This window comes from Tasmannia lanceolata, unplaced genomic scaffold, assembly GCF_043159265.1.
Source record: "Tasmannia lanceolata isolate RefF3 unplaced genomic scaffold, GAP_Taslan_0.1 ptg000012l, whole genome shotgun sequence".
NCBI classification, from domain to species: Eukaryota; Viridiplantae; Streptophyta; class Magnoliopsida; order Canellales; family Winteraceae; genus Tasmannia; species Tasmannia lanceolata.
In genome coordinates, this window is record NW_027518689.1 from 24,214,501 (window position 1) to 24,241,303 (window position 26,803).

General features: G+C 37.6%; 1 protein-coding gene across 1 annotated transcript; it reads right to left on the minus strand.

Moving 5' to 3' along the window:
* Positions 1–11,064: 11,064 nt before the first annotated feature.
* Positions 11,065–22,718, minus strand: LOC143887743 (uncharacterized). Its single transcript, XM_077391912.1, has 4 exons — positions 22,534–22,718; positions 21,018–21,082; positions 11,681–11,784; positions 11,065–11,318 (listed from the first exon to the last, which is right to left on the minus strand). Exons 1-4 carry the CDS (start codon positions 22,640–22,642, stop codon positions 11,132–11,134), a joined length of 465 nt encoding a protein of 154 aa, XP_077248027.1. The 5' UTR covers positions 22,643–22,718; the 3' UTR covers positions 11,065–11,131.
* Between the last annotated feature and the right edge of the window lie 4,085 nt (positions 22,719–26,803).

Below are 26,803 nucleotides of genomic sequence, written 5' to 3' on the forward strand. Positions count from 1 at the left end.
CCAACAATATGTTGCAACCTCAACTGAATTGATTCAATGGCAAGAACTACAACCAATGGAGCATTCAAATGAAGGTGTTGTATGGATCTCAAGATCTATGGGATATTGTTGAGAATGACGTTGAAGAACACGAGGATCAAGCAGCTCTCACTCCACAACAACTCAATGAGTTGAAAAACAATCGGGAAAAGGACAAGAAGGCTTTGTTCTTTATCAATCAAGCAGTGGATGAAGTTATCTTTGAATGAATTTCACCGGTGACTTCGGCAAAAGAAGCATGGGATACACTCTATACATCATACAAAAGAGAAGACAAAGTAAAGTTGGTGAGATTACAAACTCTTAGATGTGATTTTGATTCATTAAGGATGAAGGATTTGGGATCGGTTGAAGATTTTTTCAATCGGGTTATTTCTCTTGTGAATCAATTAAGAGTAAATGGTAAAAATATTCAAGATCGAAGGATAGTAGAGAAAATCGTTAAAAGTTTGACTCGAAAAATTGAGTATATTGCTATTGCAATTGAAGAATTAAAGGATCTAGCTTCTTTATCCTTAGAAAGTTTGTTGGGATCGCTCTAATCGCACGAACTATGAATGAAGCAATTTGATTCTTCTCCTCTAGAACAAGCTTTTCAAGCTCAAGTTTCTTTTAGTGGTGGCTCTAGAGGAAGAGGAAGGGGAAGAAATTCTTTTCGTGGAAGAGGAAGAAATCAAGAATATGAAAAAGATGAAAATGGTTATTCTACAAGAGGAAAAAGGAGAGGAGGACCCCTATCACAATTCCAATGTTATCATTGCAAAAAATATGGTCATACCATGAAGTATTGTAAGAAGAAGTTGGGGGAAGAATCTAGTTCTATGCATGAGAAGGAAGAAAGTAAAGAAGAAGACACTCTTTTTCTTTCTTGTAATGTGTAAGAAGTGGCCGTTGATGAGACGTGGTATCTTGATAGTGGTTGTAGTAACCACATGACCGGCAACAAAGGGGTGTTTGTAAAGTTGGATGAATCTCTCCAAAGTGAAGTTCAAACAGGTGATGACAAGAGGCTTTCTATAAGGGAAAGTGGTGATATTCTCGTCCAAGCAAAGAAAGGCGTCAAGCGCATCTCTAATGTTTTCTATGTTCCCGGTCTTGCACAATCTCTTGAGTGTTGGGCAACTTTTAATGAAAGGTCATGATGTTCATTTCAAGGAAGATGTATGCGAAATCAAAGACGAAAATCATTCTCACCTTGCTGGTTTCATTCCAACAAGGTGAGAATGACTCAAAACAAGATGTTTCCTCTAAGTTTCAAAGTTAAGCTCCTCTTTGTTTCAACATCATTGTCAAAGATACGTCATGGCTATGGCATCTTCACTATGGTCATATGAGTTTTAACACTTTATCTCAAATGTACAAGAAGCATATTGTGAGAAGCATGCCTAACATCGACCGCCAAGATCAAGTGTGTGAAGGATGTGCACTTGGAAAGCATCAAAGAGACTCTTTTCCCGTTGGGAAAGGCTTGGAGAGCATCAAATTCTCTTAAGCTAGTGCATTCGGATTTATATGGGCCTATGCAAACAACATCAATTGAAGGTAATCGATAGTTTCGTACTTTCATTGATGATTATAATAGAAAGACATGTGTTTACTTTCTTAAAGAAAAATCGGAAGTCTTTGGATGCTTTAAAGGTTTCAAGAGCTTTGTTATAAAGCAAAGTGGTTTCATGTTGAAAACTTTGCGTTCCGATAGAGGTGGTAAAGATGTTTCTCATGAGTTTGAGAATTTCTTAAAAGATAATGGGATTCGGTATTAACTTACCACTCAGTACACACCTCAACAAAACGGGGTAGCCGAAAGAAAGAATCAAACGATTATGGAATTGGCTAGAAGTATGTTGAAAGCCAAATGGATTCCTAATATGTTTTGGACGGAAGCCGTTGTATATGCCATCTATCTCTTAAACTGGGCCTCATCATTAAATGTTTAAAGTATGACTCCTCAAGAAGCTTGGAGTGATCATAAGCCCTATGTTTCTCACTTGATAATTTATTTATAGTATTGCCTACTCTCACTGCCGGATGAAACAAGAAGAAAGTTGGATGATAAATCTGAAAAATACATCCTTGTTCGGTATAGTGAAAGTTCAAAAGTGTACAAGTTGTTCAATTTCATGACTAAAAAAATTGTAATAAGTAGGGATGTAAATTTTAATGAAAAAGAATCTTGGAATTGGAATCAAAGTGAGAAGAAGAAAGAAATTTTGTAGATATTGATGAAAGCAGATATACTCATGATGGTGCAATTGAAGAAAATGAAGAGGATATGACTCCTCCTATCACTCCATATTCTTCTCCATCTTCTTTGGCTCCATCATCTTTATCATCTTCAACAAGCCTCGACTCTCCTCCAAGGAAGACAAAAGCAATAGAAAAATCTATGAAATGTCTAGAAGAATTACCGATGAAGAGTTGGTGAATTTTGCATTGTTTGCCGATGCTAATCCAATTAGTTTTGAGGAGGCATGTCAAGAAGAAAGGTGGAAGCAAGCAAATGATCAAGAAATGTGTTCAATTCAAAGGAACAATACTTGGGAGCTAACGGAGCTTCCACATGGGCAAAAGACTATTGGTGTGAAAGAAGTATACAAGGCAAAGTTGAATGCAAGTGGTGAAGTTGAAAAGTATAAAGCTCGCTTAGTAGTAAAAAGCTACAAGCAAAGGTATGACATTGATTATAAAGAAGTGTTTGCTCCCGTTGTTCGTCTTTAGCCTATTCATATAATTCTTGCTTTGGTGGCACAAAATTATTGAAAAGTTTATCAAATGGATGTCAAATCTTCATTCTTGAATTGGTTTCTTGAAGAGAAGGTGTATGTTGACTAACCTCTCAGGTACATGAAGAAAGGTGAAGAAAGCAAATATTGCCAATTGAAGAAAGCTTTATATGGTTTGAAGTAAGCACCAAGAGCATGGTATAGTTGCATTGACGGATATTTCATGAAGAATAGTTTCAAAAGGTGTCTTTATGAACACACCCTCTACATCAAAGAGAGCACCCAATGTGAGTTTTTGGTTGTTTGCTTATATGTTGATGATTTGATTTTTACTGGAAATAGTTCAAGCAAATGTGAAGAATTCAAAAAATCAATGATGCAAGAATTTGAGATGACCAACATGGGTCTTCTCCATTTCTTTCTTAGCATTGTGGTCAACCAAAGAGATGATGGAAATTTTATTTCTCAAAAGAAGTACGCAAAACATTTGCTAAAGAGGTTTAGAATGGAAGGTGCTACACATATTAGCACACCTATGGAAGTTGGCTTGAAACTATGCAAGAATGAGGATGAGAAAGGAGTTGATGCAACTCTTTATAGAATTCTTGTTAGTAGTCTCATGGACTTGACGGCTACAAGACCCAATCTTATGTTTGTGGTGAGTATGATTAGTATATTTATGGAATCACTAAAAAGAAATTATTGGGAAGCAGGTAAAAGAATCCTAAGATATGTAAATGGAACCATTGAACATGGGATACGTTATGGAAGAGTTGAAGATTCAAGTTTGGTTGGTTATTGTGATAGTGATTGGAGCGGAAGTGTTGATGATAGCAAGAGTACTTCCGGCTATGTTTTTAACATTGGTTCGGGTGCAATTTCATGGACATCAAAGAAGCAATCGGTTGTTTCTCTTTCTAAGGCGGAAGCGGAGTACATCTCATTATCTTCAACGGGTTGTCAAGATCTGTGGTTACGATGGGTGTTAGAAGAAGTCAAACATCCAAAAGAATGTGGTACGAGTTTATTTTGTGATAATAGTTTGGCAATTTTACTCACAAAGAATTCAGTTTTTCATGGAAAAAAGCAATTATCATTTCATTCGAGGGCTTGGTAAATAATGGATTTGTCAACGTTCATTTTTGTAAAACTCAAGATCAAGTTTCAGATTTTTTACAAGGCTTTGAAGATTGATATATTCATCACGATGAAGACAAAACTCGACATGGTAGTGGTCTAGCTTAAGGGGGGCTGTTGGAATTCTAAGCTTGACCACTTGACCACCTATTCACTTTGCTCTTGGATTTACTATTGTTTTGGAACTCTACTATTTTGGAAGCTTGCAAGTTGCAACTTTGACTTGACTTGACCACATTGGAAATCTCCTTTGTGGAAGTTAATGGCCTAGGGATTTAGTTTCTTTGTTTTGGAATTATGTAATACATTTGCTTTTCCTATGTTAGTGTGTTAGTGGTACTCAAGGAAGCTAATATTAGTTAAGTCTTGTTAATCTCAGATTTGGAATATAGGCTATATTTTGGGTCATGTATATTCTTCATATGTAAGCCATTTTAGTGAAATTTGAAGGTTCTTAAGTAGTATAACAACTTGTGCTACTTTCTTTGTGCGTTTTCAAGGGAACAATTTTCTTTTCTTTATACTCATCTTCTCCCTCCAACCTAGTTGGTTTCATTCCAACAAGTGTTATGAACCATTCTCACCCAAAAAGTCCGATCTCCATGGCCTATTTTTTGCGAGTACAAATAAGTGTAATGTGGAGAACAAGGGCTAGTCTTGGAGAAAGTCGAGTCTTGGTGGTCATCCTTCAAGCTGTATTGTCTATCGAAGATTCAAGGGAACCACAAGTGCACGATCAAGTTTGAAGACTATCTCAAGATAAGAAGAGAGCCATGCAAGCAATTAAGAAGATCGAAGCAAGAAAATACTCAAGGTTCTTTAGTTTTTAGAATGCATTGGAGTCCTCTTGGCATTTAGTGTTTGCATGACTTAGTGTTTTCAAAACTCATTTAGACCTATCTTTACAACTCTCAAAAGGTATTTGAAAACACATATTTAAAGCCCAAAGACCATGGCCCAAAGTCCCTTGGAATAACCTTTTAAAATCAAGTTTTTAACATAGGGCCGGTCGACCGGGCTAGGTCGGGCGACCGAGGGATGATACCTGGAATTCCAGGATCAACCGAATTTAAGCGGGCCGGTCGACCGGGCCAATCCGGTCGACCGCGGATGGAGTTTTTGGAAAGCCATAAACCATCCAGGAAGGTCTTGGCGGGCGACCGAGATGACCCGGTTGACCGCAGAATGTTTTTCGAGCCAAACAATTTTCAAATAAAAAAGCCCTTGGCGGGCGACCGCTGTAGCTCGGTCGACCGTGCCATATTTTGAGCCAAAATATTTATCGGACGGGTAGCCCCCTGCGGGCGATTGCGACCACCTCGGTCGACCGCGGATGTTCGAATTTCAAAAATAAAAAGGAGGGCCCGATAAGGGCGGGCGACCGCCGTAGCCCTATCGACCGCTCCGGTCTGGCAAAAGAGCCGTTGGGGCCTGCGCAGGGTAGGTTTACCTAACCCAGAAATTACAGTATTGCTCCCAAACGGTCATAAATCCTTTAGGGCTATTTAAACATCATTAAAGACCTTCATTCCAACCTTTTGAAACAGCACTTATCAAAATCCTAGAGCTTTAACTTTGAAAATCGAAAGGAATCATCTTCTACCTCTTGTGCTTTTGAACTTGCATCCATTAGTTGTTAAGAGGGTCTCCAAGAGCATCTAGTTTCTATCATTTGGAGATTTAGTGAGCTTGAGAGTTGTATTTGCTTATTAAGAGGCTTGAGTGTTTATTTCTTTCTTTCTTCTATTTTTGTAAAGAGGGTTTCTACGCTTCAACCTTATAGAAGAAGAAGCTTGTTTGAGGAGAGGGTTTCATGCTTCGACCCTTGAGAAAGGAGAAGCTTGTTGAGAGAGGTTTTACGCTTCGGTCCTTGAGAAATGAAAAGCTTGGTTGTAAAGGGTTCCACGCTTCGGCCCATGAAAGGAGAAGCTTAATCATTGTAATTGGCTCATTGATCCGTCCATTTAAAGGAGGATCGAGATAGTGGAACTCGCGCGTGGACGTGAAGAGTGGAGTAGGTCTTGTGATAAACCGAACCACTATAAATCTCATGTACATTGTCTCTTTCTCTCTTCTCTCCTTTTGTGCAAGATTGTGGCAATATCCTTTACTTATTCATTTATAAATTAACAAGGGCAAGTTGCACTTCTAATTTTTAGGGTTTAACCAAATTACAAATTATAGAGATTTTTAATTAGGCCCAATTCACGCCCCCCCCCCCCCCCCTCCTCTTAGATTGCCTTTGGAATTTAAATTACCTAGAAATTGAAGCGTAACTAACCCTTGTTAAAATTAAAATTAAAATAAGCAAAGTGATAGATGTTACCAAGAAAGTGTGAATGAGGGAAGGAAAAAGAGGCAATGAACACAAGAGATTTTTAAGTGGTTCGGACCTTGGGTTCAATATCAAGGCCTATGTCCACTCTTCCCAAGTTAGGTTCCTAGGGGACTTCCACTATTAGATCCTCCTTTCTTAACCGGCAGAATCAACGAAACCTCTTACAAGCTTGATTCACCTTTCTTCGTGGGCCGAATCGAAGACCCTCTTTACAATGGTTGATTCACCTCTCTTAGTGGGCTGAACGAAAACCCTCTTTACAATCGCTTGATGAAGAACAAGAAGAAACTTTCTTAGGCTCTTGAAGCCTTGATACAACTTGTAAAGATCATAAATCCTCCAAAATAAAAGTACAATGAAGCCCTATGGAGATCTCTTCAAGGATGTGAAATTTCAAAACTTTTTAAAGAGTAATGATGAACACTCGTAGAATTGAAATTTGAAGCTCAATTTTTTTTCCAATTGTGTTAGAAGCTTTTAAATGACCATTTAATGTGGTATTTATAACCACAAAGAAGATATGACCGTTTGATGGCATTATGGTAAATATTGGTAAAAATTCCAACTAGCCATTAGAGCCAATAACTATATTTTCGCAGCCGTAGATGGTAATGTAGACGTCTACGATTCCGTCTACGAAATCCCAGAAGTTGAAAATCAATTCTGGTAGCCGGTAGATGATGCGGTAGACGTCTACAACTCCATCTATGTTTCATCATATTTGGTTATTTATTTCAATTTTCTTCCAACTTTGATATGCTTAAAAATAAGTTTTTGGTGGAAGTTTTTAATCATGTTTAGTATATTTTGAAGATGTTTTGGACCCCGTGAAAAGGGTGAATGGGTGATTTTGAAAATTGGTTTAAACACTTTGAAATTGCAAAACCATTTGAATTGATCTCAAATACAATCTAGTAAATGTAAAAACTAATTGATCTTAAGATTACATTGGCTTCAAGGTCTTCTTAGTTTGGTTTGTCTTCAATGAACACTTGGCTTGAATGGGTCATGTGATTTCCTCCACTTGATGAATTCTTTCACTTTGGGTTGCATGAGGAGGCACCTTCTATAGTTTATCTCCAAGCTTTTGGCTTTGGCTCTTCTGCAAGTTGTGGTTTCCAAATGTACCTGTCTAATACACAACATCTTGCAAAGCCATTAGTCCTTAATTAATCAATTTGGGTTTCTTGATCATCAAAACATACATAGGATTAAACCTTTAGGCTAACATTCTCTCCCTTTTTTATGATGACAAACCTAAATTGATTATGAGGTAGGAGCTCCCCCTTAAAGGTTGATAAAATCAATTAATGCTTATTGAAAAGATATCAAAAAGATCTAGCATGATAAGCATATAATCATGAACATGAGAAATATAAACAATGCAATCACAAGTATATGAGATAAGAGAAATATAGACATTCAAATTTGAGTTCTCTTTTCCTTTTCTTCCCTTAGTAATATGATTACTACTCCCCCTTAGTAAATGAACAAAAGCTATGAGTACAAGGAGTCCTAATCAATTTACCAAAACTTCTCCCCATTTTGTCATATAAAAAGGTGGGATGAATTAGTTTAGTATTGTATCTACCCATTTTGTCAATAAAGGGTAAGGTGGGGATTGAACCCTTGGGTCTTCAGTAATCACACTCAAAAGTTTATCTCTCTCTCTCTCTCTCTCTCTCTCTCTCTCTCTCTCTCTCTCTCTCTCGGTTTGCCTATTGGGATTTCAATTATGTACCCATTTTTTGTATCTACCCATTTTGTCCAATGACAGCAATCCTTCCCTAACCTGTCTAAATCACAACACTAGCAAGAACATTAGCAACATATAATCAATTTGAGTTTGTAGATCATCAAAACATAGGTAGGATTGAACCCTTGGGCTTACAGTAATCACACTCAAAAGTTTATCTCTCTCTCTCTCTCTCTCTCTCTCTCTCTCTCTCTCTCTCTCTCTCTCTCTCTCTCTCGGTTTTCCTATTGGGATTTCAATTATGTACCAGGTATTGCGATTGCAAGTTTCAGAGAGGATCGTAGAGTGCATCTTTTGCGATTTCTCTGGATCTTGCGATCGCAAGATATGAATCTTCCCTTTAATTTTGAATTTAACTTTCTTGGGAAATCAGATCTTGCGATCTCAGGATCTGCCTTGCAATCGTAAAACCGGCAAATTTCACTTACGTTCTTCTAAGAGAGTATTCAAAGATTTAAAATGAAAAGGGAGATCATTAGAGACTTATTAGATGATTATCAAGGAGAAATACATGATAATTATTACCAAATTTGTTTTATACTCAATTTCTTTTCTCTTTGGTCATTCGTGCTCTCTTTGGTAATGGGAATGGAGGTTTAAACATCCTCCACTCATGATCTCTGCTTCAATTGTTGCATAAATCCATAAAGAAATCAAGGAAGAGAGGATGAGAAAGAGAAGAAAATCCATTTAGAATTAGTAAATTCTAACCCTAATCATCTAAACTATGGGGAAAACCTTTGGATTTGGGTTTGTAAAGGCCCTAATTCCAATGGCTTTCCCCTCTAATTTACTAAAATTAAAATCCAAATGGAATTTAAAAGAAAGATAAAGATATTACCCAAAAACCATCAATTTTGGTACTTCCGAGGGGTGACGCTCTGACTCCTCAACCAATCTTTTCAGAAATCTAACGAAAATTTGTCAGAAAAGGTGAATTTCTGGTCCCGACTTCTTTTCTGGTTTTTCCAAGTAAAGTCCATGTCGGATCTCGATTATTCTAGTACTCCAAATGCTTGTCAAAGTCTTCTTGAGGGGGTTTTCAAGCAAGGAAGTTGTCCCTTGCTCATTGGCCGAAGGGCCTTTTATAGGCGCAAAATCAGGCGAGAATTCTCTTCATTTTTTATGAGGGACTAAAAAAAATTGGCATTTTATGATTCTTGACAGACCATGAGATCGAAGGCATTTTATGATTCTTGACCGACCATGAGATCGAAAGTTGCGTGCAACTTGTGCTTGCGACAGAAAGTTGTGATTGGGTGGTTTGCATTTCGGGGGTTATTTGCAGTGTTTCTGGGTTTTCAAGATGGTTTTACTAGGTGCTAGAGTTTACATGTATTTGAGATTGTTTGGGTTGGCTTTGAGGTCAAAGAAACATGAAATTTCACCTTCTTTTGCTTCTACAAAGGACTTTCTGTCAACTACACAAGGAACCAAAATTGACCGAATTCCTCATCAGAATCATCATCACAGCGGCCTATTGTTAGTCCTATCATGGAAAAATGGGGTGTCTACAGATGCCCCTTTTTGGGCGGACCAACGATAGGACACATGCCTTCTTAGGTCCTTGGACTCAGTTCCTTACTGAGAATTCCTGTTGTTAGGTCTTCAAGTTGGAAATCTCTTGCTGACACTTAAACTTTTGAAAATGTCGGAGGATTAAGGAACTCTACTAAGGAAATTCGGGCTTTAAGGATCCGGTGACATTTTACTAGAGATGATTGACTGAGAAGTTTGATTGGGAATAGATGTGATCTGTTGAGAAATTGAAGAATTTCTAGGATGACTTTGTTGGGATTGAGAATGAAACATTCTTGATCGTTCCTCTCGCTGGGGATTTGATGGATAAACTGGCTTAGCTAGGGATAATGTTTTTGGGTGACGTGGGAACACACTGGTTTGGGAATCTAGATATCAACTATGGGGGGATGGTGAACTATTCTTCAGAGATGGTGAACTTAGTATTGGCAGCTAAGGAAACAAAAGAAGTGCAAATTGGGGTTGAATAAGGTGCCAAAGTAAAAGAATTGAATAGCATAAAATTGGCATCTGTTAAGTCTAAGTCGCAGTTCATGAAAGAATAGTAAATGGTAAGGAATAAGAACAGAATAAGAACAGGCTGCTATAAAAATCAGATTTGGCTTCGACAGAAAAGAATTGGCTGGCATAAAATTAGATTTGGATGCCAAAAAAAAAGAATTGGCTTCCATAAGTTCTTCCCAAGATTCAGACATGGCATCCACTAAGTCTCAGTTGGTAGCCTTGAAAGAAAAGGAAACAGAGCATAATAAAGAAATGGAGGCCAAAGATACTGAGTTTACAGACTAAGATAAAGTTATGGGAGCCAAAGATAATGAGTTGGAGGCCAAAGAAGAAGTGTTAGGGGCCAGAGATACTGAGTTGGAAGCCAAAAATAAGCATATGATTCGCACAATAGAATTAGCAGTCGTGTTAAAGGATGAATTCAGGGAGCGGTTCGCACAATAGAATTAGCAGTCGTGTTAAAGGATGAATTCAGGGAGCAAAACGAAGAATGGCAATCCAAAAAGGAATAATTGAAGAAGTATGCTACTGAACATAAAACAGAAATGGATAGATTAGTTAAAGGACAATGATAAAGACTTGAAATTGGCCTATCAAAGAGAAGCAGAGGGTACAAACACCTTTTAAAATCCAAGAGATTAAAGAAGAGAACTTAAGCCTCTTTTGAGCACTCACATGAAGATTACTCGTAGGCTTGTAGCATATGTTGCCATGTGTATGACCAAAACACGAGAAGAAGCAGCTCATCAATATGGACTACAGTTTTAATAATTGCAAAGACCCAGCTTGTCTTTTCTTTTTTGATGGGCTTGTGAGAACTCACGAAAATAAGAAGACACAAGTCGTATATTGCCACTCCCAAAAGCCGTTAGTTGAGGCAACCGTCAACAGGCCATTTGCATAATATTGCCACAACAGGTTTTAACCCTCAACCCATAAGTCTTTCTGACTCTTTACTTTATTGTCACTCAAAAGTATTATCTATTTAAAATTTTCAAACACTGATTTGATGAAGCAATATCTATGTATAAAGTACGGGGTAATTATTTCATTTATTTCAGTTGGTTTATGTTTTATATGTTCGGTATTGCAACTTTACTTTGATAATTCCATCGGTCCATTTCCTACAGTTAGATTAATAGTATTATTGACGGAAACGTTGTTGACTTTGGAACGGAAGTGCGACTTCCGAGGATTAATTATGTGTCCCGGCGAATTCAGCTGTTCTCCCTGGAATTTTCTATTCGTGTTCCTTTTTCCACCTCGCCAACCCAGTCCGAACCTGGAATCAAACAATGATCATGTAAGCAAAAGTTGCAAAGTTTTACTAAGACATACATGGGCTAGCGATAAAACATAAGGAAAAAGAAAATTTGAATGCAACTTTGAGGGAAACAAGCCAAGGACTGTCATTCATTAAGGCTCTGTTTCTTTCGAAGACGTAAAAATGGGCAAAAATTTTGTCTTATGTTTTTCGTCCATTTTTACATGGAAAGAAACAGAGCCTTAAAGAAATAAGAAGCAAGGCAATTAAATCTAAATGCATCGTTACCTAAAATGGGAAGCAGTCTAATACTCTAATGTAAAATATTAAGTTCTGCTTTCTAACTCAAACTAAAGATTAATTAAGGAGTAAGAACAAACCCAATAATTAAGGAGGATACAGCAATGGCAATACAGGTTGAAACGCTGACATTTCCAGAATTAGCTGTCTTTCTAATATGTGCACGGTCATTATTGCGTTTCATCTGCTTGCAAAACAAGAATCAAAAGTTCAGTCAAGACAGCAGACAGGGTTAACACAGCATAAACCAATCAAAAGCATAAACAGACGAGGTTCATGATACTACCACAGAGAATTGGACAAATATCATAAATTGTAATACTAGATTCATAAAAAATAAATAAATAAGGGATATATCAATACACCAGGATTCTAGGTTAACACTGGATCCTTATAGACCATCCAATGCCTCTCTTCCTTTATACTACAGAATTTACTTTCATCAGTCAAAATATATGCATAAAAACCCTCCCTCTCTCTCTTTGATTGCATCGACAGGGAGGGTGGACCAGTAAAATTTTCTGGTCCAAGTATCACAAAACTGGTCTGCATATGAAAATACAAAAACATGAAAGACGTGATACATGAATATTCATGTGTGGGAAAAATGTTGTATAATACATAATGCATATCAAATCGCATAAAATGAACAATATCATCATTTGTTCTGTTTACATAAGTATACATCATTGTAGGGCTTTTTATTGCTATACCAATGCAAATCATATCATATACCTTTCCACTAAAAGTCATATTGGTTAACACAAATACTAAATAACTGACTTTTTTCTCGAACAATTAAATTTATAATATATAAAAGACAACACACTAACCATTCAAAAAAAAAAAAAAAGAAAGAAAAAAGACAACAAACTATAGTTAGACAAGCTAACAAGAAAAATAAACACAAGAAATAGCTTGCAATACACAAAACTCAAACTATAGGCTGCCTAGAGTTACAAACTAAATTGGTACATTCAACCCCAAGGTTAGCTCACTTATCACCTCTGTAATTCCCTTCACAGTCAATAAAAGGAATAAAATAATCAAGCATTCCCCATTTCAAAAAAAAAATAAAAAAATAGTCAATCATTCCGATAAACGGTTCTTCATATCACTACTAATACACACTTCTTTCGCTAAGGGAATGGATAATTTACTACTACCATCAAAATTTAATTTTATCCAACCATCAGACCAAGTGGTCCAAGGATAATTTACTACTACCACAAAAATTTAATTTTATAACCCTCAAGCAAACTTAGACGAGATATCATGGGTCGTTATGGAGGGGCGAGGTTAACAAATATAGAGACCCAATCATTAATTATTTCTAAAAGAGGGTTATCACTGAATTGATGAGACGGTTGTAGGTTAAGACACTTCAACTATTATTTTATTTATTATAGTGTTTGAGCAATTCATTATGCCTCTGAAGAAACAGTCATTTCTCTCCTTTCGAACCAACCATATTGTAGATGGAAGAAGAATATTGCATATTCCATAAGCATGGGTACCTTTTATTTTTAAGCCTTCTAATACTACATTTCGAAAGGTTGACTAAATTTTCGCAATTCTCAAAACGATTAGGAAGTTCAAATAGTTCGACCAAGAACCCCCAAATTTGTGATGTCCAAGGACAATTGACAGAAAGAAAAGTGAGTGTCTTCTTCATAAAACCACAAAATAGACAAGTGGAAGAATCACATGTATTTCCTCAAGATATTTGGTCTCCTTTCAAGATCTTACGCTATATGGCACACCATATGAAAGCTATGGCTCTAGGGGATGTACAATTATTCTAAATATTACTGAAATTTCCAAACAAAGGGCCAACTGTGTGACCATAGTAAGGTTTAGCCATAAATAACCACTCTTGTCTACCTTCCAAAGTAATTCACATTCGTTGCTCATAGTCTAATACATAAATGGAATTAAGGCTCTTAGATAATTCAAGTAATTCATTAGAGGCCAAAATACAAAAATTCTGTTCAAAAACAAATTGGAGACTCTTAACCACAATCTTCACGTAATACCAACAAAAATGTTTGGCTGCTATTCAGGGAAAAAAATACCAACAAAAACGAAATAACCAGATTATTGCCAAGAGCTTTCTTGGCAACTAACTACACCATGCCGGAATCCATGGAAGCAGGAAGAATCAGAGAATCGGACACCAGCCTAGACACACTTATCAACAGTTATCCCACCTTATATCTGCAGCCCAGATGCCAAGATGAGGAAATACACTCAACATGGTGAATCTTCTCTCCAACAGTTCTGAAGTTTACCTCACTCCAAGCATGGGGCAGGATTCCAGATATCTCCCACTAGATCAACTAGAAGAACTTTGATCACCTTCGGCCTCAAAAAATAGCAAGCTCGTCAAACGGGGATCCCACCTTCGATTTCCACACCGGAATCATGATCCTCAGGTCGGCTATGGCCGGCAGTACAATTATCACTTCAGAAGAGTCTGCCTGGTATGGGTTGAAACTTAGATTGACTCCAGTGGTGCGAGCAAGCCAAGTCTCGAGGATTTGGAGAATTCCAGTCCACATCAATGCCATTCTTCCCAACATCCCTTGATTAATCACATGAATAGATAGGACAATGAGGATTCCCGACCTCCCCCCCCCCACCCACACAACCCCCCAACACACCCCGGCTAGATCCGTCTCCTATTGCCTATAAATAGACATGTAGTTGCTGGAATTTCAGTTTTTCAGTCCAGATTTTGAGAAGATTGTGAGTGTCCAAAGTTTGTTCTTGTAGAGCCTTGGACCTAAGAAGGATGTCTTTTAGCTCAATGAGGTTCCCCTCCGAGGAAAGAGCGATGGAGAACTCGTCCACTACATTATCTTTTCCATATTAGATTGTAAACATTTTGTCATGAAGGTTCAATTACAATAATTGTCAAGTTTTCCAGTCCAGATTTTGAGAAGATTGTGAGTGTCTGAAGTTTGTTCTTGTAGAGCCTTGGGCTCAAGGAGGATGTCTTTCCCCTCCGAGGAAGAGCGATGGAGAACTCTTCGCGATAAGGATCTCTTGTCCTCTCCATTATCATTTCCATATTACATTGTAAACATTTTGTCATGAAGGTTCAATTACAATAATTGTCAATTTTTCCAGTCCAGATTTTGAGAAGATTGTGAGTGTCTGAAGTTTGTTCTTGTAGAGCCTTGGGCTCAAGGAGGATGGCTTTCCCCTCCGAGGAAGAGCGATGGAGAACTCTTCGAGTAAGGATCTCTTGTCCTCTCCGTTATCATTTCCATATTAGATTGTAAACATTTTGTCATGAAGATTCAATTATAACAATTGTCTTGTTTCTTTCTTGAATTCTGCTCATAAATTCCATGCCATTGGTACAGTCCAAATTAGATTTCTCCCGTAAAAGCTTTATAAAGTCATGAAGAATCTACACTCAGAAGTTATATCTCTGCCCACGGTTCTCTGATCTGAAATTTATTCCAGGAGACTTATTTTTGTAGTTCAAAGTAGATCTGCAGCATTTCTCTACTCAACCGAAGCTTTCAATTAGCAGCATTCTGCCAAAATGAGAACAGTCTCTTGTTCACTGATTAGATGCAGATTGTCTACTAATTTTACCAAGCTAGATCTGTAGACAATTGTCAATATTTTGCTATACTGTAAATGGAACTTAGATAGTTGTTTAAATAAACCTTTAATGGCAACCTTAGTTGCAGAATTTCTGCAACAGAGACTGTCGATCACTGACTTGGTATCATTGTTGCAACTAAAGCAATTCTTTTGTTTGTTTTTTTTTTCGATGGCATCGACTAAAGCAATTCTTAGTTGATAGCCTCAACTCTTGTTCGTCAAATTGCTACCAGATCTGTTCTTCTCCATCTCCACAAGCTGAACTTGTTGACAAAGATCTGGATCTATCCAGAAATTGCTAAAAATCATGAACATAGGACTAGATTAATCTGTTCGGTTGAGCATCTAAATTTGTACTGAACCAAGGCTGCTGGTACTTGTGTTTTGTTTCCTTTTGGAGATGAGATGCGGCTGAGGTGAACCAATTCCCAAATGGTTAATGACCAGGAACCACTGGATTTCAACAGCAGGACTGAATTGTTTCAGTTCAGAATTCATTTACCTGAATCTCTGAAATGTAGTTAGTACCATTGAACTGACACAATTGTCCTATATGATTCAGTTTCTGAATTACTTCAAAGCGGATCTGTCTGCTTCAACTAGAACCAAGCATCGTTTTAAATTTCGCCCGAAAACTGAAATTTCACTTGAAATTTCGGATTTCGTTTGGGACCGACACCGAAATCACATAAATCCGAAATCTTGGCTAGGAAAATGTAATTTTAAAAAAAATCTGAAATTTACTTTTTTCCATAATTTCGGCTGAAATTTAGGCCGAAATTTTGGTTTCGGCTATGTCCGAAACCGAAATTTTAAACCTTGGAACCAAGAAGATTTTGATTTGGCCGGATTAATTATCCTGCTGATTGAATTCTGTCCTAGAAGATGTATTAATGTCGTTTGTTGCTATCAGAAAACTCCTATATGTTCTCTCTTTTGATCTTTGCGAAACAAAGTTTCAGAAGGGACTCAGATCTAGAACTTGGATCTAAAGAACCATACCTGAGATTCATAAATTCGAATTTAACAGTTCCTTCAACTTACATTAAACCTGATCTATGTTCTAAAACCTATTGAATCTGAATTTCCACTTCGATCTACATCAGCTCCACACATGTTTTTTTTTTTTTTGAATGATAGATGATTTTATTAAAAAGAGAAGCGACCAAGCTGGTCGATGCAACAAAGGAAAAACAAAGGTACAGAGCATAGGAACAAAGAAAACATCATCAGGGGGGCGCGTTCTCAAAGAGCTCCAAAGCAAGCCGAGAAATTCCAGATCGAGCGAGAACAATGAAAACAACATCAAGGGGAAGTGTGTCGAAGAGCTCCAAAGCAACTCGGGAAATTCTAGATCGAGCAAGCCGATCTTCCTTAGAGTTAATGGATCTCCAAGTATGTTGGAAATGAACGGCATACCCCTCAACTCGATCATGGATCTCCTCTATTGTTGAGTCCCCCGATTTTAGGGATTTCAATAACCAACTCCTGACGTTGGCTTGTCAGGTTTAAGGTATCTTTCGTATTTATCTTTTAGTTTTCTTTTGATTATTCTTAATTCAGATTGGTTGTAGAGTCCTAGTTGTGTTGAAACTTGAGATCATTGTAGAAGTTTATATTTTCTTATCTCTTAATGAAAACGCAGAGAAGATTTCAGCCCAATTTCGTGCTTGTGTACGATGGACTGGTTCTCCTAAACGAATCACCATTCCTTCTTTTATTTTCTATTTCTGGGTACCTATCATTCAATTTCGTGCTCGTGTACGATGGATTGGTTCTCCCAAACGAACCACCATTCCTTCTCTTATTTTCTATTTCTGGGTACCTATCATTTTGGTATCATAGCTTGGTTGATCTTGGCATGACAAAAAGAAGTCAACCCAAGAACAAATCAACCATGGAAGAGAGAGTGGAGAAGTTGGACGAGATTGTTAACAATCTGGCAGAGATGTTTTCCAATTTTATGGAAAGTCAAAACTAGAAATCCGTTGAGAAAGAGGCTTCCCGTGGCAAGGCTACCTCTTCCCACATGGAATTAAGAGGAAACAACGCTTCAAAGTATGGAACAGCGGGAGGATCTGTCCAAACGAGGTTCACCATACTCGAGTTCCGTCGCTTTGATGGTTTAGAAGATCCTACGGTATGGGTGTATCGCGTCAAACAATTCTTTCACTTCCATCAAACTGCAGAAGATATGAAGGTGACTCTTTCATCATTCCATCTGAAGAGTGAAGCGCTACAATGGTTCCAATAGTATGAGAAAGTACACAAAAATATGGAGTGGAAGGACTTGAAGATAGCCTTATGTGTTCGATTTGGGCCTACTGAGTTTGAGGATTTCGACTCAGCCCTTAGTAAGCTACGACAGACAAGTACGGTTAGAGAATATCAAAGCAGTTCAAAAAATTGTCAAATATGGTGGAAGGGTGGACTGAGAAGGCCCTGATTGGTACTTTTGTGAGAGGCCTTAAGGATGAGTTGGCAAGTGAAGTTCAGGTCTTATGTCCAAAGATATTAAATGAGGCTATATTGGGTTAGCACGGATGGTGAAAGAGAAAGTCCAGCATGGCCAGATACTTCAAAAGGCCACAGCGATTGAGCTCAATATGAATACTCAGATCTGAAGGGTCTTCGAAGGCTTACAATAGGTGAGATGAAGGACAGACGTTCTAAAGGGTTGTGTTAAAATTGTGATGAACGCTTTGTTCTCGGCCACAAATGCAAGTTTCCCCAATTTCAGTTGATTGAAGTTCTTGACAGTGACAAGGAAGAAGAAGAGGAAGAAGAGCATCCGTCTTGAGCACAAGGCAATTTTCAAAGGGAAGGGAGTGTTGAGTCCCCAGATTTTAGGGATTTCAAGAACCAACTGTTGACGTTGGCTTGTTAGGTTTAAGCTATCTTTCATATTTATCTTTTAGTTTTCTTTTGATTATTCTTAATTCCGATTGGTAGTAGAGTCTTAGTTGTGTTGAAAATTGAGATCATTGTAGACGTTTATATTTTCTTCGAGGGACTGGTTCTCCCAAAAGAACCACCATTCCTTCTCCTATTTTCTATTTCGGGGTACCTATCATCTATCATATCCGCAAATCTCCAAGGATGAGAACAACTACGGTCCATCCATCAGTTAACACTAAAGGAGTACCCGCTACGAAAGTCCAACCCAAATCACTGATGTTCATGATCATGATACCCTGAAGGATCACTCTCACCCCAGCCTGATTGGAGCCCTTTTTTCCCTATGGGCTGGAGAAAGCCCACTTGATGAACACGGGCTCATCTCAACGGATTCCCCTACTCCAGTTGGACCAAGGTTGCAAATACTTGAGCCAACGGAATTGAACTTTAGCCACCCAGGGTCTAGAGGAGATTGTCTAAGAGTAATCCTATCCACCCTAACACAATTATCTACTTCTAGTACCAGTTTTCCTTGACCAAAGCATCCATTCACTAACCTATTTTGCGTTGTCAAAACAGCCCTGTATTTGTTATTTAATTTCCTCTTCCCATTGTCCTTACCTTCTAACAACTCCAATCCAATGGCCCTGTTCCTGATTCAACCACCTTACTAATTTCCTCACATAGGCATTCCAAATCTTTTGGGCCCCTACATCATTTGGTACGAGATCCAACTTGAAATCACCGTTAAGAATATACGCTCTAGAAAGGATTTTATTCCTTTGCCGATCTTATCCCAAGGCGAAAGATATATGCTCTGGAAACAGAACAAAAAGTTGAATCGCCTCTAGACCCTTCCAAGGGTCTAGATCAAAACCAACTTGAAATCATCATTTAAGAATTTTCAACAACAAGATGAGATGCTCAAAAAGAAGGATGAGATATTGCAAAGGTTGCAAGCTTCAGACCAACGTATAAAGATCAATTTGCAGCAAGTATAGATGCATTCAAGACCTCGGAGTATAGCTCTTCAGTCAGGCAATTTTCAATTTGTAAGCGTGGCACTAAGGCTGACCAAAGAGATGAGGTTGAAGAGAGTCCTCGACAATTTTCAATCATTTTTTTGTATTTACTTTTATTTTTACAAAATTCTGACATGTTTGACCATCGATATCTCTATCACCCAATTCACAAGCATACCTCTATCACCTGATTCACAAGCATACCTCTATCACCTGATTCACAAGCATACCACCGATATGGCCGATTTGGCGTTGATACAGCTGATACATATCTCTTTGGCCACCAGTTGATACACTGATCAATATTGGGATTTTGAAACTTGATCCTGATTGGAACAGAGATGTAGAAGATACAATTTCGACCTTGTGTAATCATGGTTTATTGGTGATAATGCGACACTGGATATCAATGTCGTTTACTCAAAAGTAATATAATGAAAACCAGCACACCTGCTTCCATAACTATGACCAGTAAATGAATGAGCGGCCACAATCCACATCCACGAGTGCAGTTCAATCGAAATTGCATCCTAGCCCTTGGTAAAATGAGACACACCAAATCAAGGTAGGAAAATTTGCAAAGGTAGGACTAGAAGGAGAAAATATCATTTTGCACACTAAATCAAAGTGGGAAAGTTTGCAAAAGTAGGACTAGAAGGAGAAAATATCATTTTGCACACTAAATCAAGGTGGGAAAGTTTGCACAAGTAGGACTAGAAGGAGAAAAGATCATTTTGTATGTGAGTTTAACAAATATAAGAGGCTAGATTCTGGATTTGACATTTACAATCCCAAAATTTACACTTTTTGGAAGTTAAACCCTTGAATAATTCCAGGTTCCATGTAGAAAGACAAAGAAGATATCACAAAAGAGGAAGAGACAGGTGATTATGAAACTGATGACTGGAACTGTGTACATCAATGACTCAATGACAATTTCAGTAAGTTTGAGAACCAAAAGCTAAATGATGGACCGTATTTTTTCTTTTTTTTTTCTCTTTTGGTAACAAGCATCTTAAATGAATAGAATGTCAAAATGTTAACCAATGGCAGAGTTCTCCTACATCAAGATGGCCACATTAATTCTTTTAGCAAGCCTTGGTGTGTATTATTGTCAAGCTCTTACAACAGCTTTCTAGGCTTTTCCATGGCTATTTATCAACCATGTGATCATTCAATTTCATAGCACACTACCAGAAAAGGGCTAGCAATTTTTTTTGTAGATATTTGAGGCATAACTATTTCATACATTTTGCTTTTACATTTCTACAGGTGTTTGGATTGCAAGTTAATTGAATTATTCTCTTAGCCATCAGAAAAAAGAATTCACAAATTATCAGATTATAAACGAACAGTATGGTTATGTTACATCGTTATGTCCTCCATCGTTCCACTACTCTTACTTGATTGCTTTTTTTTTCTTTTTTGAATGATAACACTCATACTTGATTCTTACTTGTTAACTCATTCCCTCTTTCGCAAGTGAATCAGTAATCCAAACATAAACATAAAGATTTAGCATAGTTAAAGTACTGGGAGATTTCCCTTAAGTGGTAATTATGAGCAAAGAAAAAGAACATTTGTTCACAACATTACCAATGTATGGAACTAATTCATTTCTGCAAGTTAACGACCACTGTAAGTTGATAAGTGTAGTATTTTCCTACTATGAGTAGAACATAAAAAAATCAATAAAATATACAATAATGCCAATTTGAAATAGTAAAATATTACAGCTAGAAATAATATGAGTGTGTTTGCAACGAGGAAGGAACAAAAGCAACATCTAAAAACATCTAAAAACAATAAATCTTTCAAAAAAAAAGCAACATCTAAAAACATGGTCTGAAAAACATAACAAAATATAATCCCTCACAGCTTGCTCAATTGACTGGTGGTGGTTCTCAACATTTGATTGATGAAGGTTTCCCACAGAGTAACCTGTGATGTTATTTTTGTCGTTAGAAAATGATTTGAAGCTATCATATTAACCATATAGATATATGGTATAACATAAAAAAAAAAAGATGGCAAGAAAGAAAGAAAGAAACAAATCATGCAGGATGGTTCTCTTTCTATATGGCCATTTTATTTCTCTGTTTCTTTTCCCTTATTGTTTCTCTTTTGAATTCTGATAGATGTATATCATAAGAGATTTATGAAGGCTGAAACTATCACAGTATGAATTTAAATGAGATAAACAGTCCGCACTTGACTACATGGCAGATTATCCTATATTGCAGAACAGTCGAGGAAAAAGAACCATCATCTCTTGGGTGAAGTTCCAGTAACTGTTACTAAGTTAAGAATTTGAGATTCAATGAAAATAACACTCTGCATCATTTTACCAAAACCAAACAGATTCCCCATCCAGTGAAGGTAACTTGTTGTACCAGGCCTAAACCAATTCCCTTGACACTAGCAGTAAAATGAACCATTAAAAAAAAACAGTAAAATGAATCTCACAATACAATTTTTTTCTTGAACACCAATTAAAGAAACCGAAAATGTGTTCCAAGCTGTAAGATCCCGCATGGGGCGGATTGTAAGATCCCACATCGGAAAGGGAGAGAAAGTTCCTGGGCTATATATGTTAACTCTCCCACTCTTCCTATGTTGATGCGTTTTCAGCATCTCCAAGGGGCGGGCCCTGTGGAGTGGGTCGTGCCGAGTGCTACTGGAAAACAAAACCGGGGAGGATAAAAGACCAAGAATCGGACAATATTTACACGGTGGGGTTGGGGTGTGACAAAATGATACCAGAGCCATACCTCCCGCAATACGATGTGCTAGAGAGGACGCTGGGCCCTAAGGGGGGTGGATTGTAAGATCCCAAATCGGAGAGGGAGAGAATGTTCCTAGGATATATATGTGAACTCTCCTTCTCCCTGTGTTGACGTGTTTTCAACATCTCAAAGGGGCGAGCCCCTCGGAGTGGGTGGGTCGGGCATGGTTAGTGCTGCTAAAAAACAAAACCGGGGAGGGTAGAAGACCCAGAACCAGACAATATTTACAGAGTGAGTGGGGTCAGGGCGTGACACAAGTTAGGTTGGGAGTTCTCCAACAATGCATTTGATCATAATGTTAAAATCATACAATACTTTATTTTTTACTTCTCGTTTGACTCTTAATTGTAGTAATGTTCCTAATCAAACGGTCACTGTTTGAGAGGCTTGGCCAGCAAAAATCTTCTTCATTGAGACATGCCTAGAAGTATTCTAACCAAACTAACAAAGAGAAATTGCCACATGGGTTCTGTTTACCTCTAATAATCATATTTCAAGTTCATTCTTGCCATGAAAATGCTTACATTTCAACTGATGGAAATCCTTACAGAATATAACCCAGATGAAACTAAATCAATAGTGAAAGGCAATCCAAATGCAACTCACCAGCCCAAGTCGTCCCAACACATAGCATAGTAGTTGAGACTGTAAAAACCACCTTATTCTTCTCATAAACATCCTTCAACACCAAACATAAATTTTTTAAAAAAATCATTAGAAGTTAAAATACAAACATAGAAAACCATCAAGTAAAATGATACAGAAATCCCAACAACAAGTAAAAATCAAAAAGTACAGCAACAAAAAAACAAAGACTAAGAATAAAAAAACAAGAAAGACAAAACCCACAAAAATTAACTCATTAAAGAAAGGTGAGGAATTGAAAAAAAAAAAAAAAGTACCTTGGTGTTGAAAGGAACGTGTCTTGAACAGCAACCCATGAGTTCAAGGCCGTTCTTTTCAAGTTGGGTACTGCATTTTGACTCAGCCACTGCATTTTTACTCTTCTTGAAATTTACTGGTTTTTGGATTTGGGTTTTCATGGTAAAAATGAAAATCAGAGGGAACTTAAAAAGAGACAACTACCTTGCGATTCAAGCTACTAACATGCCCCTGTTGTCTATTTCTGTTTCAACGGCTCAGATTAACGTAACGAATGGAGACAATGAACGTAAAACCTTACAAAGCAAGCTTTAGAAAAAGAAGCATATATGGTAAGAAATGAAAATTGTTGTCGGCTACTTGAACTATCGGGGAACGCGCGAAAGATTTTAGCATGTCGGGAGGGAGAAATGATACATTCGCCCCTTTTTTCCTTGGACAGTTGCCTCTAGTGTAAAAGAGTAGTCATAAATACACTAGAGGGGGCTGTCCTAAGTAAAAGAAGAGGTGAATATATCACTTCCCTTCAGATGCAAGGTTCCAAGTTCTTAGATTCACAGGACGTTTATATGTGGCACAATGTGTCGTGACCATAGTTAGCAAACCGTGATTTGGCAGATTTGGCACACAAATAAAACGTGATGGACAAAATCCGAATTTAATAGAGCTTGGGCCCACTGGCCCACGGAATTTTAAAACTAAATTTTGATGGCCCTAGTCTTGAAAACCGAGGAATTGAGGACCTTATGGAATTTTAGGTTTATTGGGAGATGAAGAAGGAGTATATGTATTTGCATTTAGTGAGCTAATTGGGGTCGCAGATGCTAACGAGGCTGAAGTTTGTGCTATTCTCTAAGGAATTAGATTGCTCCACTATGTTGATCTAAGTAAGATTATAGTCTAAGAGGATTCTCTCAATGGTATCAGATGGCTAAGAAGACCACACGTGGCTTCCTGGATATTTGCAACCTTTTTTGACGAGATTCAGGATAGATTGGATTTGGCTTCAGTCTCCTTCCAACACGTAAGGCGATCTGCCAATGGGGAGGCAGATAGAATAGAAAGACAAGGAGTGACAACGAGAGCATAGGGCATTTTTATTTTCTTCCTCCCTCGCTTCTCTGAATCTATTTCTTTTCTCTGACTGTATTGCTTGGACTTTCTTGGTCTCATTTTCAGTAATGAAATTCTTTCACCATTGAAAAAAAATACAGTGTTGGTTCAAATAACGGAAATACAAAAAAAATGCTTTAAAATTGTCATTTACAAAATAAAGTGAGCATAAAGTTGGAAAGTTGGTCAAAAAACGTTTTTAATACGTTTAATGTTTAAAACATTTTCCTAGAACACGGATCGTAAAAGTTTTAAATGGGATATTAAACCGCAAACTGATAAATGCAATTTTTTCAAAAAAGAAAATGGCGTTTTGCTAAATAGGGTGGTGACTACTGTCACGGGGACATATTTGGCATCACGAAAGTTAAGTGTAAGAATATTTTTTAGTAGGGAAGATGGAATTGAACCTCCGACCTAGGTTGAAGAACAAAGCCTTGACCATTGAGCTAAGGCTCAATCCCTAGTTTTTTAGGTAGTAATCCCTCTATATATTGGAGAATGCTAGAATGGAGGGAGCCTTTGCTAAAATCAAGTGAAAAGGGCTCCCCCATTGGCTGGATGTCACCATAGCCAACTAACTACAATCCTATTCTTTAACTAGCCAACTAACTACATGCAGAAATGATTCCATTTCAAGTAGACATAATTTAATTTGATTCCAGAGTACTAATTTTTGAAAGGAATTGATTTTAGCACTCCACGCTTTTGATACGTAGCGAAAGTTTCTTGTCTTTTAGTTTTTAATTGGTGTTGTCAAAGCTTTTTGGGAAATCTAAATAAAAGTACGAGACGAGTCCGTGACAATACTTGGAGGTGAGCCTCTGAACATGCAACTTGGCCGGGCGAGAATGAGCCGGGGTATATCTTCTATATAGGAGAAAGGACGTGTGGCTGATGACTTCGCTTGCCCCTTCGGGCCCGCCCATTCTATGAGCAAAGAGAGCCGCTTACGCTCTCACTGCCGCCCCCCAACAGTAAGCTGACCAACCAGATGCACCCCGCCCCCCAACTGCCAGAAAAACTAACTAGAACAACTCTTCCTTCTGACAAAAAAAAACATTTTTTCTTCCCCATTTATTCTTTTTTTTTCTTACGACGCGACAATCAAATCTCTCGGCTTTTTCGAACAAAACCTTAATCTGAGTTTAAATTACAATTAGAGTTTTGATTCAATTTGACAGCCCTTTAAACACTAAAAGACAAGAAGCCTTCGCTACATATCAAAAGAGTGGAGTGCTAAAATCACCTCCCAATTTTGAAATATGCATGCCAAACATAATTTAATAAAAATGGATGACTCATAGGATGCGACCAAATGAGTTAGATTATTTAGAAGTAATATAAACACCTTTATTTTCCCCTAAAAAAACTGAACTGGTTAATAATGCATAATATAAGCTATTTTGTCATGGTCTTAGATATTAAACAACTTAATTATTCTCCTGCTACTAGTTAGAGAGACTTCAAAGAGCTACTCCAAAGTGATAATGCATCTGAACTCCTAAATGCTGTGTTCTTTTATCTTCTTTTCCCCTAGTTTTCCCTGGAAACATGGGTTTTTTTTCTGCGGAAACCTTGCTTTTGGTTGTTCTTTTACTTTCCACGGAAGGTTTTTTAACTTACGTGGAAATTTTTAAAAAAAATGTGGAAAAGGGGTTTCTGTGATTTCACGGAAAGCCCTTTTCACACCTCTTACATCGGAAACTCTACTTTTCCCCAACTTTTTCCCTCTCTCGACTCCTCTGCCCTAGAACTCTCGCTGATCTTCGGCTCGCCGGCACGACCACCTCCACTCGTCCGGTAAGTCCCTTCCCCTCTTCTTCTTCTTCTTCTTCTTCTTCTACTGCTACTTGTGTCATTTTTTTTTTCTTTTTCTTCTGCCATTTATTTTCTTCTTTTGTTCACTTTTTTGCACTAACTAGACCTCCATTTTTCTTTTTCTTCTTCTTCATCCTCCTCTTTATCATTTTTTGGGTAGGGTTTCAAAGATATTTGTGTAGGGTTTCAACGCTTCTGTCATTTTTTCCTTCGATTTTAGGTGCTGGATTTAATTGGGTTTGGGATGGGTTGTTGTTGTTTTTTGGATTTTGTGGATTGTTGCTATTTGTGATGGATTGTTGTTGTTTGTGGATTGTAGGGTTTATCATTTTCGCTTTTAGGGTTAGGGTTTCGGGTATCATTTTCGTTTTTAGGGTTGGGGTTTCTGTCAACAGATTAGTGGGTTTTTTATGGGTGAGATTCTCGGGTCACGATTTTGTGGGTATCATTTTCGTGTTTAATGCTCAACAGTAATTGTAAGCAAACAGATTTTTTTTTTGTTGGCCAATTTTTGGGAGAAATTTGCTATTGTGTTTCTCATCTCTGAAATTTGGGGCTTCTTCTTCTTCTTCTTGGGTACTATCCACTTGTTGTTAGTAGGATCTATTGGCATACATATGTAGTTTTTATGTCAAGTCTATGTTGGTTGCCTGATTTATATCTTGGCAACTCTATATTTGTGATAATTTGATTGGCATTGTTATTGTTCAGCTTCTTTTTGTCATGGTTTTCTTATTTTGATTGACTTCAGAGGGTTGGACCTACTTATTTTAGACTAGGTTCTATGTCGGCATCATTCTACATGTTAGTTTGTCACAGTTTCTGTTTAACAGGTTTCTATTGAGTTTTCCTGCAACAAAACACATAGTTCTGTAGTTTATGTTAGTTTCTGTCAGGTTTCTGTGCATCGAAACGCTCATCTGACAGGTTTTCTGTCAGGTTTCTTTTCCTTCACTTTCCTTTCTGCCACGTCAGTTTCCTTCCCTTCCCTTTTCTTTCCCGACGAGAGAACTGAGCAAAAGTAACTTAAATCTCTGTTTCTTTTCTCTTTTCTTTATTA